Source organism: Anoplophora glabripennis, unplaced genomic scaffold, assembly GCF_000390285.2.
Source record: "Anoplophora glabripennis isolate ALB-LARVAE unplaced genomic scaffold, Agla_2.0 scaffold28, whole genome shotgun sequence".
In the NCBI taxonomy this organism is placed as follows: Eukaryota; Metazoa; Arthropoda; class Insecta; order Coleoptera; family Cerambycidae; genus Anoplophora; species Anoplophora glabripennis.
The window spans coordinates 1,542,417-1,562,058 of NW_019416423.1; the positions used below are offsets into that span (position 1 = coordinate 1,542,417).

At 33.2% G+C, this 19,642-nt stretch overlaps 4 protein-coding genes across 4 annotated transcripts; all 4 read left to right on the plus strand.

Annotated features, from left to right (window-relative positions):
* The first annotated feature begins 2,307 nt into the window (after window positions 1-2,307).
* On the plus strand, window positions 2,308-4,362 carry LOC108909837. The gene is made up of 2 exons (XM_018714265.1): window positions 2,308-2,837; window positions 3,051-4,362. The coding sequence occupies exons 1-2, from the start codon at window positions 2,405-2,407 to the stop codon at window positions 3,827-3,829; spliced, it is 1,212 nt and encodes a 403-aa protein (XP_018569781.1). The 5' UTR covers window positions 2,308-2,404; the 3' UTR covers window positions 3,830-4,362.
* Window positions 4,363-7,638: 3,276 nt separating this feature from the next.
* On the plus strand, window positions 7,639-9,944 carry LOC108909852. Its single transcript, XM_018714283.1, has 2 exons — window positions 7,639-8,198; window positions 8,942-9,944. Exons 1-2 carry the CDS (start codon window positions 7,766-7,768, stop codon window positions 9,730-9,732), a joined length of 1,224 nt encoding a protein of 407 aa, XP_018569799.1. The 5' UTR covers window positions 7,639-7,765; the 3' UTR covers window positions 9,733-9,944.
* A 2,878-nt stretch (window positions 9,945-12,822) lies between these two features.
* LOC108909860 lies at window positions 12,823-13,682 on the plus strand. Its single transcript, XM_018714291.1, has one exon. It carries the CDS (start codon window positions 13,065-13,067, stop codon window positions 13,659-13,661), a length of 597 nt encoding a protein of 198 aa, XP_018569807.1. The 5' UTR covers window positions 12,823-13,064; the 3' UTR covers window positions 13,662-13,682.
* Window positions 13,683-15,541: 1,859 nt separating this feature from the next.
* Window positions 15,542-19,444, plus strand: LOC108909900. Its single transcript, XM_018714371.1, has 2 exons — window positions 15,542-16,059; window positions 17,269-19,444. The coding sequence occupies exons 1-2, from the start codon at window positions 15,627-15,629 to the stop codon at window positions 18,057-18,059; spliced, it is 1,224 nt and encodes a 407-aa protein (XP_018569887.1). The 5' UTR covers window positions 15,542-15,626; the 3' UTR covers window positions 18,060-19,444.
* Window positions 19,445-19,642: the final 198 nt, after the last annotated feature.

A 19,642-nucleotide genomic window follows, 5' to 3' on the forward strand; every position in this document is an offset into this window, starting at 1 on the left:
TCACAAAAAAAAGTGAAGTGAATCCACAGATCTCGACACAGTCATTGATTTGTGACACGTAGGAAATATAAATATCTAAACATTTCAATAATAAAAAATACAAGTATACATCTTTTTATTCATTTATACGAATTTATATAAATAAACGAAATGACTGCAGCGTTTTCCTGATATTTTATTTCCCGTATGCCAGATACAAAAAAAGTATTGATAAATACGAATACCTATATAAAGAGACGATAAAAGTTACAAATAAGATCACATAAATCCATTGTCTACAGAACCATCTAAAGCACTGTGAGTACTTTAAGAAAAAAAAATGTTCAATAAATTTTTTATTAAATATTTTGGACGCGCTTTTCTATGCAGTCGTATAATTTAACTAACCACGCAAATCACTATCACTAAAAATCTCTAAAATCAAAGATAATTTTATAACATGTCACGCCTTCCAAGGACATGTGTTGTTTTACATAAAATATTGCTATATAATGTACTACTGAATGATTCAGCTGTTATTTATGTAATATATACTAGTAGAATCAGATAAGGAAACAAAAATGTCATTCATTTTCATCGGCGTGAAGTTAATAGCTAAAAGATAACAGTCATTTACCAAAATCTACAAACGTCCATGGGAGTACGTATTAAGATATTTAAGGAATAACTAAATAAAATAATAGGGGTACTTGCTTTGGGGTTCATAAAATCTGATAATCATGTGCAGTTATATATGTTTTGTCCATCGAAATAATAAACGTATGATGTGACCCTGTTTATTACGACTTCGAATAGTAAAGTATGAGAGCAGTTGTACAAGTTATAAAATAGGAACTAACCGTCCGCCACTGTCAACCCTAGCAACCTGTACACTACTTTTCTGTCAAAAGAGTCAAAACAATAATAGGTTTGTTTCTGCAATAGTGTCAAACTGCTTTCAAACTATCAGATACACTCGACCACTTAATTTGTTGTTACATAATTGTGTATAAATGTATATGTTTTCGAATCGATTGGCCAAATATCTCTGATAGTTTCAAATCACTCCTCGACTACTTCAGAAACAGACCTAATAAGAGCCACACGGGTATGGTTGTTTCATTAATTGAATGACCCCGTTGCTTCCCGGGCTTTCAGTTTTGTTCCGTTCACAGGGGTGTTCCCTTGTGCGTTCTTCTATCCTATCAGTTTACTTTTTACCAAACACGTCCATATAAGGAAGTGTTTACAAAAGTTTTATAATGATGGTCTTTCACACACACTTGAAGAGTTAACAATTTGGTATTCTAAATATTTTTAAAACATAAACAGAACAGCCCTTCAACATTCCATCGACGGTGACGGTTCCTCGAGTGGCTACGAAGTGGTGCCGGTATTCAGAAGCGACATATAGTAATAAAACACATATTAAAAGCTTATCCATTTGCAGGCCGTCTGAGAGTCGCAAATCTACCCTTAAACAGAATTAAAGTAAGAAACGCTATCATTTCCTTCAAGAGTCTTTAATTTTTGTTTGGTTTAAGAATGCGTTTTGCGACCCTTAGATGTTCTGCAAATATATGAACCAATAGTATATCTTTTATTTATGTGAATCTCTATTATTATTATTATTATTAGGGTGGCTAATCATTTCTTAGAAGTATCAATATTTTTTATTCAGTTAAAGAGTAGGTTTTGCTACCCTTAAGACTACCTGCAAATGGATGATCTTTTAGTATGTATTGTATGCTTTTAATATTGTCTTCACCTCACATGATTATCAGGGTGGTAAATGATAAATTATTTAGTAAAATTGAGTGAAATTGAGAGAATTTTTTTACAGTATATTTGCAGGCCGCCTAAGGGTTGCAAGACCTACTCTTTAACCGCATAAGAGTTAGAAACACTTGAAGAAAATGAGTAGTCACCTTGGTAATCAATTATACTGAAGACGGCATGTCAATAAAACACATATTAAAAGCTCAATTTTGATTGAGACCACTTTTTAATGCAATTAGTGCATAGTCCCTATACCAGTAACAACTTTATTTAGCCATAAAAATTATTATTTTACGAAGCTGCTAAACAAGGAACAAAAAAATCTCAAACGTACAAAGATACCTATCATTTTTTTCCACGGGATGGAATATGTAACGAATTAGGTACTTTATATAAGTATTAAATAATGTAGGTACTTCAAAATTACTTATTGTATCCGCCACTGCTGTACTCAACAATAAAATAAAACAATAAATTAAAATCTTATCATTTTCAAGGATTATTTGTAATTATAAAAATAGTATCAAGTTTCACACGAGAGGTAATACTTAAACATAACGCAACAAATAACAATATACTCTTACTATTTAATATTTCTAAAAAAAATAATATTTGTACCGATAACAGAAAATTAAAAATAATAATCATGGGCGAACACACGATAGAAAACTTACAGGAAGTGCTAAGTGGGTGCATTAAAAAGAGTCAACGAATTTCGGACAAGAAGATTACGAACCTGACTGCTCCCGGAGAAAACTACGGTAGTACAATGTTAAAGTTGGACGTAACACTGAAAGACGAAAATGATGGTACGGAAGAGGAACTACATGCCGTAGCCAAAATGATCCCTGAACAAGAATTTGTAAGAAAGATATTCAATATTCAAGTGACTTTCAAGAACGAAGTGGCAATGTATAATGTCATAGCACCCACACTTCGAGATTTCCAACGGCAGAACGGTGTTAACGAAGTAATTGACTGTTTCCCAGAGTTATACGGTGCTAGGTTGAATCTGGGAGAACAAAATGGTAATGTGGATGAGAATGCGGTGCTGATATTAGAAAATTTGAACTTTAAAGGTATGTTGTGTTACATTTTTGTGTAATTCCTAGTTAAGTATGCTACAAATATAGATAAGGAAAGACGATAAATAAATAAAGTGTATTGGAATCGATAATAGTTATTATTTTAAATTTTCTAGAAATAAATATTTTGTATTTCCTTTTTCGCATACCTATCTACATTTTATTGGACATCTACTTAGTTAATCTAATTCAGTAATATGTTTTCAGGATATCGATGCGTAGATCGCCACGTAGGCTTCGACCTAGACACGACCCAGTTAATACTCAAAGACTTGGCAGCTTTCCATGCCATACCACTGGCCCTGAAGCTGAAGAAACCAGAAGTATTCGATAAAAAAATCAAACCATACTTGGCTCCATTCCATCCTGGCCCTATGCCATTCGAAAATGGAATCAACTCAGTGTACATAGAGATTCTTCAAGAGTCAGTCAAATGTATACCTTGGATACCAAAAGTCAGAAACATTTTGGAGAACGTAAGAGCAGCACAAGATGCACCGGCAAAGGAACCATTCGCGACGACAACTCACGGGGACATGTGGTTAAATAATACTATGATAAAATTTCAGAACAAGGTACCTGTTAGCAACAAGATGGTTGACTTTCAAATCTGCGACTATAGATCACCAGCCACAGATCTGTTCTTCTTTCTCTTCGTAAATGTTCAGCAGTCTGTACTACAGGACGATTTCGACGGTTTGATTGAATTCTATCACAAACATTTTATTTCCCATTTGGAGAAGTTGAAATGCGACACTGCTCCTTTTAGTTTACCTAAGTTTTTAAAAGAAATGAAAGATGCGACGTCAGTTGAAGTCGAGCATTGTTTTAAATTTATATTTATAATTTTTGGGGAAAAGCATTCCGCAACATTCGATCCCTCAGTACCATTTGATGAGGAGAAAATAAAAGCAATGATAACCTTGGCTACGAAGGAGAAATTTTGGAATCTAATCCATACAAGCGGCAAGAGAGGATGGCTGTAATGAAATGATATCTACTTAAAATTCTTGTATAGGGTGGTATTCGATGTTATTTTAAGGTTCATTTTATTCCCCGAAAAAAAGCCCCCACTGTCTCTTTCCTTCGTCTATGTATTTTTCTCGCAACTTTTCTTTTAAAAATTTCGAGTAGGTGTTTTTCTTTTATTCATGCTCCAGGTAAAAATTCTAGATAGCACTATAACATAAATTGTTCTAGTCATAAAGTGCCTATATCCTTGTCCTTTATTTTTACTAAGTTCTCCTTACCGTCAAAAAAGTGTCTACCCATACTTCTTTTTATCAGAATCTATTATTTCAATTATCTCATTCGCGTTGTTACTTTTCGACCCATTTTTTTTGTATTTACTCTACTATTTTACTTTTTCCACCCTTTTATTTTATTTGGTTTCCCATTCCTTTTTTCCCATTTTTCCTTTTCTTTTTTGTTAAGTCTTTATTCCTGCTCTGTGGTTAGCAACGATGCCAGGAGACTAACCTGGAAAGCTTTTCTGTTCTTGCTAAATATATAAATTAAATAAACAAAATTTGTTTTTTTTTGTAAACGTGACGTTAAACGTTTTTTGAAAGGGTTAACGTGAGCAACAGATTGAATGAGTATTTTCGAGGAAGAAGAATTGGACGAGGTAGACCCATAGTCTGTACGCCTTGTTCACCTGACTTTAACCCTTAGATTATTGCTTATGAAGATGTTTAAATAGTAATGTCTATAAATATGTCTATATGTCTATACATATTATTATCTACTGATAATTCTGACGTAGAATATAATCAATTCTGTATGACTTATTATAGTAAGTTGGTACAGCAGCAGAATATTTTTAAATTAAAATTACTAAAACTTAGATGTTAAATAGTAAACATTATAACTAAAGATATTGTCAAATATTGTAGATAACGATCGAATAAAATACCTATTATGTACCGGGTGATTCACTATATTTTGACCCCCCTTTTAACTTTTTTGTTTTAAGAGTTATAAAAAAGTGTGTAATATAAAAGTTGCACGATTTTTTATGAATTTTTCGAAAATGATAGTAGAAAAACAAATGAAGTCCAAACAAAATGGCCGCGGATGTTAACTTTGTTAATTTAAATGGAACACCCTGTATATTTTTACATATTCAGACAGAACGTTCCCTGTCGAGCATAGTCATATAGGGTTTGTTGCGTCCATCTCTAACAGTAAGCGAGATACTATTAAAAAACGAAAATGTTGACATCTTGTAATTTTTAGACCTTTTTCAAGCATTTTTAGTTTTTTTCCAATTACGTAGGGATTTACAGATTTAATTATAATATATTTTGATATATCGGACATTGATATGGTCCAAAATGCGTATAGGTAATTTAACAAAATCTCACTAATTAGGCCGTGAGAGGCCTAATTACTCATGGACAATGTTGTATGGTAGGCCATGACAGTTAATAGTTTTTTAGAAGTGAGATATCTTAGTTTTTTTTTATTTAAATATCAATATCAATTTATATTTGCATACACGTACATAGATAAGAGAGAAACAAATGACAGACTATTTTCATACAAGACTCATCACCTTTTTTGAAAACAAATGGGTGTGGTTTCACGTTCGTCGTCGGTATCGCAGGTGCCGTTGCAATGGTATATGTTATCCGATTTCCATGTTCGTCGCACCAGGTAACAACCCTAGCGTTCACAAGTGTCTTGGTGTCTTCGAAATTTATTCTATGACTTGCTATCGCACGTTAAGAGCAGAACCAATATATTATTAGTTACTTAATTGCTTATACTCATTAAGTTAGAGAGGCTTTGGTGACAGATTCACATTCTCGTTCAGCTCTCGTAACCCAAAAATATGAACAATATTATCTATCAATATATTTCGTACGACTCATTGGGAAATACTTTAGCAACCTCATGCTACGTTTCTCATTCCTTACACATTTAGATAAAAATGCGTTATTGCTGAATAACATACTTCTGAATGACGTCCATAGATTAGAAAAAAAATCATTGTCCAGGCTTATTTTTAATTCAGAATGATTAATCTAATATCATATTAACAGTAGTGTACAGCACAGCAGAAATATTTGTATATTAAAAAATCAGAATAGTACAGGAGTTGTTCTATTTAAGAAAAACACAGCGTTCCGGTGTCGCACTATTTTTTGACGCACGTGATTTATCGTATTACTTTAAAATATTTGTTATCACCCTATAACGCTTTTTAAATTTGTTTTTTTTGTAAAATCAAAATTACTGGACATTTTTTAGCAAATCACTCGTATACATGACATGCTATATACAACATCATGATAGCCACACTTCAAGATTTGCAAAGTTTTCTAGGATTTTATGGCCCTAAACATGTGGGAACAAAATGGTACTGTGAATGAAACTGCAGTTTTATATTGGAAAATTCGAACTTTTAAAGTATGTTGGCGTATATTACTGTGTGATCATTGTAAACTAATAAATAAGGATTTCAAATGATTTGCGAAAATAAAATTTGTCGTTCAATATACCTGGTGCCAAATAACAGTGTGACATGCTTATATTGCGAAAATTATACAAGAATATAAACGAATGTCAGAACTAAAATTAATAAGATACCTGAAACCAACATAATCAGTAAAATAAAAAAAAAACTTAGGACTTATTAAACATATTAAAAATAGTAGTACTTATGATATTTAATAAATTATAGACACATTAATTCTGGTCACTTTGTACTGGTATTAATTTCAAAATAGGATTTTAATGATGTTTTTCATTCACAAAAAAAGTGAAGTGAATCCACAGATCTCTTCAAATATACCTGGTGCACAAATAACATTGTGAACATGCTTATTTTCCAAAAATTATACGAGAAAATAAACAAATGTAACGAATGTCTGGACTAAAATTAATAAGATACCTGAAACCAAGATAATCAATAAAATAAAAAGAAAACTTAGAACTTATTAAACATATTAAAAATAGGTAGTAGTAATAAGTAGAATTTAGGATTTTTAAGAAATTATAGAAACATTAATTCTGGTCACTTTGTACTGGTATTACTTTCAAAATAGGATTAATAATGTTTTTTGTTCACAAAAAAAAAGTGAAGTGAATCTATAGATCTCGACACAGTCATCAATTTGTGTCACGTAGGAAATATAAAAATCTAAACATTTCAAAAAAATACAATACAATACAAGTATATATTTTTTAAATCATTTATAGGATTTTATATATAAACGAAATGACTGCAGCGTTTTCCTAATATTTTATTTCCCGTATGCCAGATACAAAAAAGTATTGATAAATACGGATACCTATATAGACGATAAAAGTTACAAATAAGATCACATAAATCCATTTTCTACAGAACCATCTAATGCACTGTGAGTATTTTAAGAAAAACAAAATTTTCACTATGTTTTTTATTAAATATTTTGGACACGCTTTTCTGTGCAGTCGTATAATTTAACTTACCACGCGAATAATATCACATCTATGACTATGCTCTATACAAATATGTAAAAATATACAGGGCGTTCCATTTAAATTAACAAAGTTAACATCCGCGGCCATTTTGTTTGGAGTTCATTTGTTTTTCTACTATCATTTTCGAAATCTTCATACAAAATTGTGCAACTTTTATTTTTCACCTTTTTTTTACAACTCTAAAAACAAAAAAGTTAATGGGGGCGTCAAAATATAGTGAATCACCCTGTACCATTACTAAATCTTATCTTATCATATTCGGGGTTTTATAAATATTTAAAAGTTTCATATCGAGTTTCATATTAAACCCAACGGGTGACAGACATAGACCTGCAAAAGTAATAAATACTGTGCTCTATCTAAATGTTAAATAACTATAATTTACTGCTAATAGAAAACTAGTACTCAAATTCTTAATATCCAAATTTTGAACATATCTCTGAAAAGTAATAATGAGTGAACACAGCATAGAAAAGCTACAAGAAGTGTTGAGTGGGTGCATTAAAAAAAGTCAAATAATTTCAGACAAGAAAATCACTAATTTGACTGCTCCAGGAGAAAACTTTGGTAGTATAATGTTAAAACTGGACATAACCCTGAAGGACGAAAAAGATGGTACGGAAGAGGAACTACATGCTGTGGCTAAAATGATTCCTGCAAAGGAGTTTACAAGAATGGTGTTCAACATCCAAGTGACTTTCAAGAACGAAATTGCTTTGTATAACGTCATCGCACCCATACTTCGAGATTTCCAAAGGGAAAACGGCATAAATCAAGTAATCGACTGTTTCCCGGAATTTTACGGAGCTAGGATAAACCTAAGCGAAGAAAATGACACTGTAGATGAGGATGCCGTTCTTATACTGGAAAATCTGAACTTTCAAGGTATGTTAGGTTAAGCATTTTCGGATATCCCATAGATTTAAAGTGCTGCTTTAATCGCAAATGATGAGAAAAATTTCACTTCTTCGAATCACTGCATTAATTTATATTTTCAACGATTTGTAGAACTTGTACTGAAAAATTTTTTGTGTCACACGTAAGCAAAATCTTTTCTCTTCATATGCCAGATTCGTATTCCCAAAAAAAATGCCGATAATGTTACGTAAAGAACTAAATTTTCTTGAATTTAATATCCACTTTCAAATTTTTTCACTCGGTGCACAAAGTTGCGATCAAATAAGAAAATGTAATTATTTTTTATTTGTTTTAGATTGTTTTGAATACTTGGATTTACACACACCACCATTTTATTTACTTCCACCAAATAAAAAAATGGATTAATGTATATTCATTTCTGTGGCCTGCATTTACTCTTGCTCTCTGGTATTTTTTTGTTTATCATCTCCCGTAAAAACGAGTCTGCTTTTAAAATGATATTTAAATTATACAGAAAGATAAATATAATAGAAGATGCTCCAAAAACTTGAGTTTTTAATATCAGCCGAACTTCTACTAGGATAAGTGGTGGAGGGAGCTATTATAGTGAAAGACTTACTGTTTTATGTAAATGCGCAATTTAATTGATATCAATCTACCAACTCTAGGTATCTCATATTTTTTTTTCTTTGTATTTTTCCAAAAAAATATTTCACATACATTTCCTTTAGCGATTTCTTTTCCTTCAGGATATCAAGTCGTAGACCGCTACGTAGGATTCGACCTAGAGACCGCCCAGTTAATACTCAAAGACTTGGCAGCTTTCCACGCCATACCACTGGCTCTGAAACTGAGGAAACCAGAAGTGTTCGAAAGCAAAATCAGGCCGTATCTGGATCCATTCGAACAACCTCCTTCGCCTCATGATGAACAATTAATCTCAACATTAATTGAAATCTTTCAGGAGTCAAACAAATGTATACCTTGGATGCCAAAAGTGAAAGAGAATTTTAAAATCAATGAAACACTGCAAAATGCAGCACGAAGAGAACCGTTTTCAACCATAACCCATGGGGATATGTGGGTAAATAATATCATGATAAAATTTCAGAACCGACTTCCAGTTGGTCACAAATTAGTTGATTTTCAAGGTTGCGGCTACAAAACTCCAGCCATAGACGTATTCTTCTTTCTCTTCACAAGCGTTCAACTGTCGGTGCTTCAAGACAATTTCGACGGTTTGATTGAATTTTACCACAAACATTTTATTTCCCATTTGGAGAAGTTGAAATGCGACACTGCTCCATATAGTTTACCTAAGTTTTTAGAAGAAATGAAAGCAGCGACGTCATTCCACTTATTACACACTATTTTCATGTTACTGTTTGTAGTATTTGGGAAAAAGGGGGGTTCTTTGGAAGATTTCGATCCGGAGGTTCTGCTTAAAAACGAAAAAGTTAAGGCAAACATAATCCCAGCTGCGAAAGAAAAAGCATGGTATCTAATTCATACATGTGGCACAAGAGGATGGCTAGAATAACATTATTACTTTTAAAAATTGGTATTATTCAACATTTTTGGAGCGTTTATTAGGTATATTTCTCGAAGAGACAAAAAATAGTTAGGCAGTACAATTTACGAAAAAAATGGAAACCACTTTATACGGTCGATAGCAGCACGGTTTAAGGCGTCAGTACTTAAATCGATGTGTCGATCTGCCCGGGTTTCGAATCCCACGGCCGGTAGACCGTAGATTAGCTATGCTTGCACGGAGGATTGGCATCCTCTGTGCAGGTATGGTAGGGTGGAAGAATGTTGGCTTGGGTCAATGTGAGATATTGACACCGGTTGGCATTAGACCACCCCCTAATTAATGAGGTTTTCTAGGTTTCCCTCATTCCTGCACTGAATGGTGGTTAGGGCCTACCAACAGAAGTCGTTCCTGGGCGCAAATGCGGCCTGCGTAATAATAATATGCCGCCTCCTCTCCCGCACAAGTCTCCGACTTCTGGGCTAATTTTCGTAGTTAGAATGAGGAGCAGATATATTATTATTATTTATTTTTACTTTATGGTATCTCGATTCGTTTGAAAAATACAGAACATTTTCCATTATTGGAAGTTTTCCATAATGCCTAACAACTTTTTTATTTATGAAATATTTTTATTTACTTATTATAAAAAAAAATCTAGTGAAGTAAACATTTTTCTAGTACGGAGTAGTCGTTTACTTTTTTAATGAAAATACCTTTATACTTTTAAATTTTTGAAATTTGTATAAAATTTATCCTCAAATGATGTGTAACACAAGGAATATATACCTACATTTAATTATTTTTTGACTAGCTTTTAGGAAAAAAAGGAGGAGTAAAAGCTGTCCACTCTGTACAGAGTGACTTAATTAGTGTAAGATATCCTGGATCCCATGTGATTATGTATACCAGTTTCTGTAAATAAATTTAATAATATTCTACTTCTCATTAATATTAAATATATAGGCAACCACCTTTCATCCATTCCTCTTCCAAACTTTAACTCTACTTCAATGAAGACAAAAATTCCCTAAACCTGTGGGAACAAAATGGTACTGTGAATGAAACTGCAGTTTTATATTGGAAAATTCGAAGTATGTTGATGTAAATTACTGTGTGATAATTGTAAACTAGGCGTAAATATGAAATTATTCTTAGTGTAATGTGTAATAGATAAATAAGAATAAATATTAAACAAACAAGAAATATCAAGAGGTAAGTTAAGTTAATTCATAGTCATGTTTATAAATAAGGATTACAAATGATTTGTGAAAATAAAATTTGTCGTTCAATATACCTGGTGCACAAATAACAGTGGGAACATGCTTATATTGTGAAAATTATACGAGAATATAAAGGAATGTAACGAATGTTACAACTAAAACTAATAAGTTACCTGAAACCAAGGTAATCAATAAAATAAAAACTTAGAACTTATTAAACATGTTAAAAATAGTAGTATTCAGGATTTTTAAATTATAGAAACATTAATTATGGTCACTTTAAACTGGTATTAATTTCAAAATAGAATTTAATGCTGTTTTTCGTTCACAAAAAAATTGAAGTGAATCTACACAGTCATCAATTTGTGTCACGTATATTTTGGACGCGCTTTTCTGTACACTCATATAATTTAACAAACCACGGAAAATAATATCACATCAACCAATATAATTTTTTAAATTTTAAAATCTCTAAAATCAAAGATAGTTTTACAACAGGTCACGCCTTCCAAGGACGTGTGTTTTGTTTTAGATAAAATATTGCAATATAATGTACTACTGAATGATTCAGCTGTTATTTATGTAATACATAATAGTCTAATCAGATAAGGGTTCCTGATTGAAAATGTCATTCATTTTCACCGACGTGAAGTTGACAGCTTTAAGATAAGGATAATTTACCAAATCCTACAAACATCCATGGGAGTACGTATAAAGAGATGTAAGGAATAATTAAACAAAAAAAATAGGGTTTGGGGTTCAAAAAATCAGATAATCATGTGAAGTTAATATTGTTTTCTCCATCGAAATAATAAAAGGGTGATGTGACACTATTTATTACGACTACGAATAATAAAATATGGGAGCAGTTGTACAAGTTATGAAATAGGAACTAACGGTCCGCCACCGTCAGCCCTAGCAAGCTGTTCATTACTTTTCTGTCAAAGGAATCAAAACAATAATAAAAGTCACACGGCTATCGTTGCTTCATTCATCGTTTGAATGATCCCGTTGCTTACCGGGTTTACAATTTTATTCCGTTCACAGGGGCGTTCCCTTGTGCGTTCCTCTATCCTATCAGTTAACTTTTCGTCAAACACGGCCGTACAAGAAAGTGTTTACAAAAGTTAGAGAATGATAGTATTTCACACACAGGCTAGAACTAAACACCTGAAGAGATGATAATGCCGACATATAGTAATAAAACATATATTAAAAGCTCATCCATTTACAGGCCGTCTAATGGTCGCAAATCTACCCTTAAACCGAATAAAAATTAGAAACACTTAAAGAAAATGAATAACCACCCTTTCATTTCCCTCAAGAGTATCTAATTTGTTCGGTTTAAGTGTGGGTTTTGCTACCCTTAGACGTCTGTAAATATATGAACCCTCAGTATATGTTTTATTTATTTATAATTATTAGGGTAGCTGTTCATTTCATTCAAATATTTTTTAGTTTGTTAAAGAGTAGTACCCTTAGACTACATTCAAATGGATGAACGTATGTGTTTTATGGCAAATGGCAATATTGTCTTCGCCTCACATGATTATCAGGGTGGATTTATTTCTATCAATTGTTTTAATTTTTATTCGGTTTAGGGGTAGGTTTTCCAACTCCAAGATGGTGTGCAAATGGCTGGTCTTTGAATATATATTAACCTTATATTCCCAATTCTTTGTGTCATATTCGCGCAAATATTTTTAATATGTACGCTCTTGGTATTTTCGGCAAGTCCGCAGGTATCTTACGTCTGCTAACTTCACACCACTTACAAGGTCTATATTTATAGATAAGAGCACTGTATCGAGTTTCATACAGAACTGATATAACTGATACACAACAACTAACAAATTCTAATAACTTAAATTTATATTTATTTTAAACGTTCCTAAGAAAAATAATAATCATGGATAAATACACTATAAAAAATTTACGTGAGGTGTTAAGTGAATACAATAAAAAGAATAAAAGAATTCTAGAGAAGAAAATTACTAATTTAACTGCTCCCGGGGAAAACTTTGGGAGTACAATGTTAAAGTATTCGACAAAAGAATCAGACCACATTTGGCGGATTACCATCCGTTCGACGTTATTCACGAAAATGAACACAGTTCAATGTTCATTGAAATTCTTCAAGAATCAGATAAATGTACGCCCTGGATATCAAAAGTTAAACATATTTTCGAGAACATGAAGACAATACGAGATGCACCGCCAAAAGAACTGTTCGCCACCGTGACTCATAGGGATACTTGGATAAATAACACTATGGTAAAATTTGAAAACGGCGTACCTGTCAGCAACAAACTACTTGACTTTCAACTTTGCGACTATAAATCTCCACCCACAGACTTGTTCTTCTTTCTCTTCGTTAGTGTTCAACTACCCGTGCTTCGGAACAATTTGGACGGTTTGATTGAATTTTATCATAAACATTTCATTTCCAATTTGGAGAAGTTAAAATGTGAAACTGCTCCTTTTAGCTTACCCAAGTTTTTAGAAGAAATGAAAGCCGCGACGCCAGTTGAAGCCTTACATTGTATGGGAATGACGTCATTTGTAGTTCTTGGGGAAAAAGGAGGCCCTTCAACAGAATATGACCTGTCAGTACCATCCAATTTCGAAAAAATGAAGACCAACATCAGCACAGCCGCTAAGGAGAAAATATGGTATTTAACCAAAGTGTGCGGCACAAAAGGGTGGCTAGATTGAAATTATGTAGGTAGTGCAATATTCAACTCTGTGAACCAAATATTGATTACACATTTTCCTTCATTCTTTTGTATTTATTATTTTTTTCATAGTATCTCTTATTCCCATTTGCTCCCCTTTTCATCATTTGTATCTGGGAGATATATCAGCGCCAAGTGCTTCGGTTTTGATAATATTAAAAATGGTATAAATCTCATCAACAGTAGTCAAACTAAATTTAAAAGATGAATTAATATCACGTTTATTATTGTCATAAAAATTTATTTGACCATCGCATTAGCAAAGAAGTTATTAATTTTATTAGGGTCAACCAACTGAGGTAGCAAAATAAAATTCTTACAAAATCATGTATTGAAAGACTCCATATACATTTATTCGATTGAAATTTTTATTCGAATTTGAGATTATAGTGAAGTATAGTTAATATACTAAAGTTTTCATTTTAGGACTTTCATTTGGAACATGTCAAAGCTGTAGAAAAACAACTGCATTTACACCTGTACAAGGTACCTAATTGTGGTGCAGGAATTACTTCCTATAGACTATGGAAAACGATTGCAGTACTGTGAGTGGATTATAAAAAACAATAATAAAACTATATTAGTCTTGTTTTTCACCGACATAGCTTGGTTTCACACAAAAAGTTATGTTAGTTAAATCCTTATATATTTGTATAAATCGGGATATTGAACCCTCATTTTAGAGCCATTTTCAGCACAGATGACCTGCATAAAATTCAAACATACCAGAATCGGGGAAATATGAGTAATGCGCAGGTTGCATATTAACCTATATGACTTTTTAAATTTTAAAATCTTTCTAAAATCAAAGATAATTAAATTAACATTTATAACAAGTCATTGCGTACAAAGAGTGTGTTATTTTAGATAAACTATTGCTGTATAATGTACTACTGAATGAATCAACAGTTTTTTATGTTATCAGATAAGAGTCGCCGCTCAAAACGTTATCATTTTCACCGGTGTGAAGTTCACAGCTAAGAGATAACAGACAATTTACCAAAAATCCCTAAACATCCATGGGAGTACATATTAAAAATATTTAAGGAAATGTAAAACAAAATGAAATCATCCTAGTATGGGGGTACCTGTTTGGGAGGTTTAGTAACCTACACTGTAAAAAAATCGTTGTGAGTGGAATCAATTGATTGAATTGATTGAGTATATTTTCACTCAATATTGGTCATTTTACTCATTTGTGATAATATTAATTTGAACTAAAACTGAGTATTTGCATTCAAATATAGGTATACCCATTAAAAAATTCTCCACATAAACTCGTATTTGGTACACTTGTACATATATCGGAGTACAAAATGTTGAGTGACCCCACCCCATTCTATGGTTGTCGTGCGTTGTCTTTGTCTATTTCCATCGTCCCCATTAGGTGATCTCGTGGCGTGGTGTATAGCGTGTAGGAGGGAAACTAAGATTTGTGTAAAATTCACTCACTTCTGTTGCAATAGTTTGATATATTACTGAGTAAAATTGAGTGAAATTTTATGTATTTGCAAACCGTCTAAGGATTGCAAACCTATCCTTAAACCGCATAAGAGTTAGAAACAATTGAATAAAATGAATAGCCACCCTGGCAATCATTTAAACTGAGACAGTACGATAATAAAACAAATATTAAAAGCGCATACATTTGCAGGCCGTCTAAGAGATCCTATAGTCCCTACGCCTTGTGTTTAACTCTTTATGTTTAATATTCCCGCAAATATTTTTAATATGTACGCCCATGGATGTTTGGGTAATTCTCGGTAAGTTGGCTGCTATCTTTGATCTGCTAACTTCATACCGGTCAAGGTCTATTTATAGTTAAGCACATAGTATCGAGTTTCATACGAACAGTGGGACTGATACAAAACGACGCTTATTAAGTATTAATAGTTATAATAATTTAAATTCATATTTATTTTAAACGTTCTTAAGGAAAGTAGTCATGGGTGAACACACGATAAAAAACTTAGAAGAAGTGTTAAATGGATGCATTAAAAAGGATAAAAGAATTACGGAGAAGAACATTACTAATTTAACTGCTCCAGGGGAAAACTTTGGTAGTATAATGTTAAAGTTGGACGTTACACTGAAGGACGAAAATGACGGTACTGAAGATGAACTACATGCTGTGGCTAAGATGATTCCTTCTGATGAATTTGCAAGAAAGGCATTCAATATTCAAGTGACTTTCAAGAACGAAATTGGAATGTATAATGTTATAGCACCCACACTTCGAGATTTCCAAAGGGAAAATGGTGTGAATGACGTTATTAACTGTTTTCCAGAGTTTTACGGCGCTAGAATAAATCTGGGAGAAGAAAATGGTGACGTTGATGAGAATGCTGTTCTTTTATTGGAAAATCTAAACTTTAAAGGTATGTTGACCTTTACGTTTGTGCGTTAATTCTAAGCTAATGTAAATGTTAAATTATTATTCTGGGCATAATAGATAAATACGAATGAACATGTTACATGTTAAATAAGGGGCCAGATAATAGAAAAAAGTGATTAATGCTATATAATATGCCTAAAATTTTTCAAAATATTTTATTGATTATTATCTTAAGTCACCTTGAAGATAATGGAAAGTAAATGTTTTGTATAATGTAATCAGTGAAATCTACAGAATAGTTGTACATTTAAGATAAAAAAATTATTATTTCATTGAAAATTTATATAATATATTTTTTATTTCGTAAACATGACATTTTTTTTTAATATTTTGTGCGGTATGAAAGGCATTTAGAAATATTTGCGATTTTTTGTAATACTATAACAAATGCGCCCACTGATGATGAAATTAAAAAATTTTAACAATATTTTATTAATTTGCTCATATTTGTTGACAGATTTTTGCCTCAAAATTAACTGATCGCTAAGGCACGACATTTTTAGTTGGTTTTCACTAACGTACGGCAGGGTGCTATTCGGAAGAGAAAAAAAAAATCAAGATAGTCGAATTGAAGCACAGTTTACAACAATTACATTTCAATTGCGGATGCTATAAAAAAAACTTACAAAATCATGCATTATCGTTAGATGAATCAGTGTAAATAGTAGATGACATACAAACAGTGCTATATGCCTTAAGTGATGAGAAAAGTGTTTACGTCAGAGAAAGTTTGACAATGTGTTAAGAAAAAATCCAGATTTCTCCAGATTAAGGCACCTTCATAGCAATAGCTCTCCCATGGATTCATTAACTGCTTTTAGAGATTACTTCAAATATGCGCCTATTACTATATCGAACAGTCGTTTTCGTTATATAAGAATATTTTTTCTACTGCGGAGACATATGTAGTGTTCCAGATATTTACTAGAACTTATCCAGATTTTTAATATTGAGCCGGGTGAGCATTCCACAATATCATAAAATTATTTATTATAAACGCATTAGGTAACCCACGCGCGGACGCCCCTGCTTTCAAACTGAAATGTCGTGCCTTACTGATCACGCTGTATACCTTAATAGAAGGCGTGTTTAAATAAGTTATTTACATGCTATTAAAATTAAGTACATAAGATTTTAAATTTTTAGAATGTATATTAACATATTTTTAACAATTTTTTTTTTTTTCTTTCAGGATATCAGGTTGTAGACCGTTTTGTAGGTTTCGACCTAGAGACGGCCCAGTTAATACTCAAAGACTTGGCAGCTTTCCATGCCATACCACTGGCTTTGAAGCTGAAGAAACCAGAAGTTTTCGACAAAAAAATTAGACCATATTTGGCACGATTCCGTCCATTCGATATGCCCGACGAAAAAGAACACAACTCAATGTTCATTCAGATTCTTCAGGAATCAGACAAATGTAGGCCCTGGTTATCAAAAGTTGAACACATTTTCGAGAACATAAAGACAATACTCGAAGCACCGCCAAAAGAACCGTTCGCCACCATAGCCCATGGGGATACTTGGATAAATAACACTATGGTAAAATTTGAAAACGGCGTGCCTGTCAGCAACAAATTACTTGACTTTCAAGTTTGCGACTATAAATCTCCAGCCGGTGACTTGTTCTTCTTCCTCTTCTCAAGCGTTCGACTGTCTGTGCTTCAGAACAATTTCGACGATTTGATTGAATTTTATCATAAACACTTCGTTTCCAATTTGGAGAAGTTAAAATGTGACACAGGTCCTTTTGGTTTACCCAAGTTTTTAGAAGAAATGAAAGCCGCGACACCAGTTGAAACAGTACATTGTATCGGAATGATATCATTTATAGTTTTTGGGAAAAAAGGAGGCCCTTCGACACAATTTAACTTCTCAGCACCACCCGACATAGAAAAAATGAAAGCGAACATCAGCACAGCCGCTAAGGAGAAAATATGGTATTTAATCCATGTTTGCGGCAGAAAAGGGTGGCTAGATTGAAATTGTATAGAGCAATATTCAACGCTGCAAGCCAAAGATTTAATTCATATTTTCCTTGATTCATTTATATTTATTATGTTTTCATGCCACCTCTTATTTGTTGCACCGATTCTCCTCCATACCCGTTTCTGAAGATAGATCCCACAAATATAATATCACGCTGCCTTGATCCTCTTCAACCTTTGGGGGAGGGGTATTGGAGTGCGGATGGCGTGATGATATGTTCTGTGGGCTCTGTCTCCATTGAAAATGGGTGATGAAGTACGAGGGTGGTCCCAGAAGTACCCGGCCTGACCTAGAGATGGCGGTAGTTGTGTGAAAAATATCACTGTATTAGAAAGCACACAATCTATAAAGCATATGTTTCAAGTTTGAAGACGCCATGTTGTTTATTATTTGTTTGACAGCCATCAATAGTGAACGTTTTCAGTGAAAATGGAGAAAATTGGTCATTGTCTTGATGAAACAACCCTTTCTTCTTAGCCAAATGCGGCCGTTTTTGCTTGATTTCTTCGCTCAAACGTTGCAATAAGTTCGCATAATACTCGCCGTTGATAGTTTTTCCTTTTTCAAGATAGTCAATGAAAATTATCCAACGCGCATCCCAAAAAACCGAAGCCATGACCTTGCCATTGTTTTGATTGTTCTTTTGTTTCGGGTGTGAAGTGATGGACCCATGTTTCACCCATGGTTATGAAACGGCGCAAAAATTCTGCTTTGTTGCTGTGAGACTTCGCTAAACACTCGATTGAAACATCTTCACGAGACAGTTTTTGCTCGAGTGTGAGCAAACGCGGCACCCATTTTGCACACAGCTTTCTCATGTCCAAATTTTTAGATAATATACGATGTACCGCACTTTTTGAAATGTCTACTGTGTCAGCTAGCTCGCGCACTTTCACTCGACGATCATCCAGTACCGCTTTGTGGATTTTCTTCACCATTTCTGGAGTCGTCACCTCATTTGGTCGACCCCTGCGATGCTCGTCTTGGCAGCTCGTACGGCCTTGTTTAAACTCTGCTACCCAATATTTTACTGTTGTAAACGAAGGAGCAGACTCACCCAGAGTAGAATGTAGTTCAGCTTTTTATTGGTTGGGCTGAAGCCTTTCAAATAAAAGTATTGTATCACATAACGATGACCAATTTTCTCCATTTTTACAAATTCAGTGAAAACGTTCACTATTTATGGCTGTCAAACAAATACTAAACAGCATGGCGTCATCAAACTTGAAACATTTTCACTTTCTAATATCAAACAACTACCGCCATCTCTAGGTCAGGCCGGGTACTTCTGGGACCACCCTCGTAGGTGTGGTCAGTGGAATAGGTTATACAGGGTGTTTTAGAAAGACCTCCCTTGAATACAGGGGGCGATAGTACAACAAAACATAAGAATTTTTTGTCATATGAACATCTATCGATAAAATAAAAATTTTTAAATAGAATTTTTACGAAAATTTCCAAACGGTTAGTAATATTTTTACGAATTTTGTTATTCCGGGGTTTTTAAGGATGCCAAATACGCTGGTCTAATTATTTTTTAGACATTTCATAGAATGTGCTAGTTACGCTACATTCCT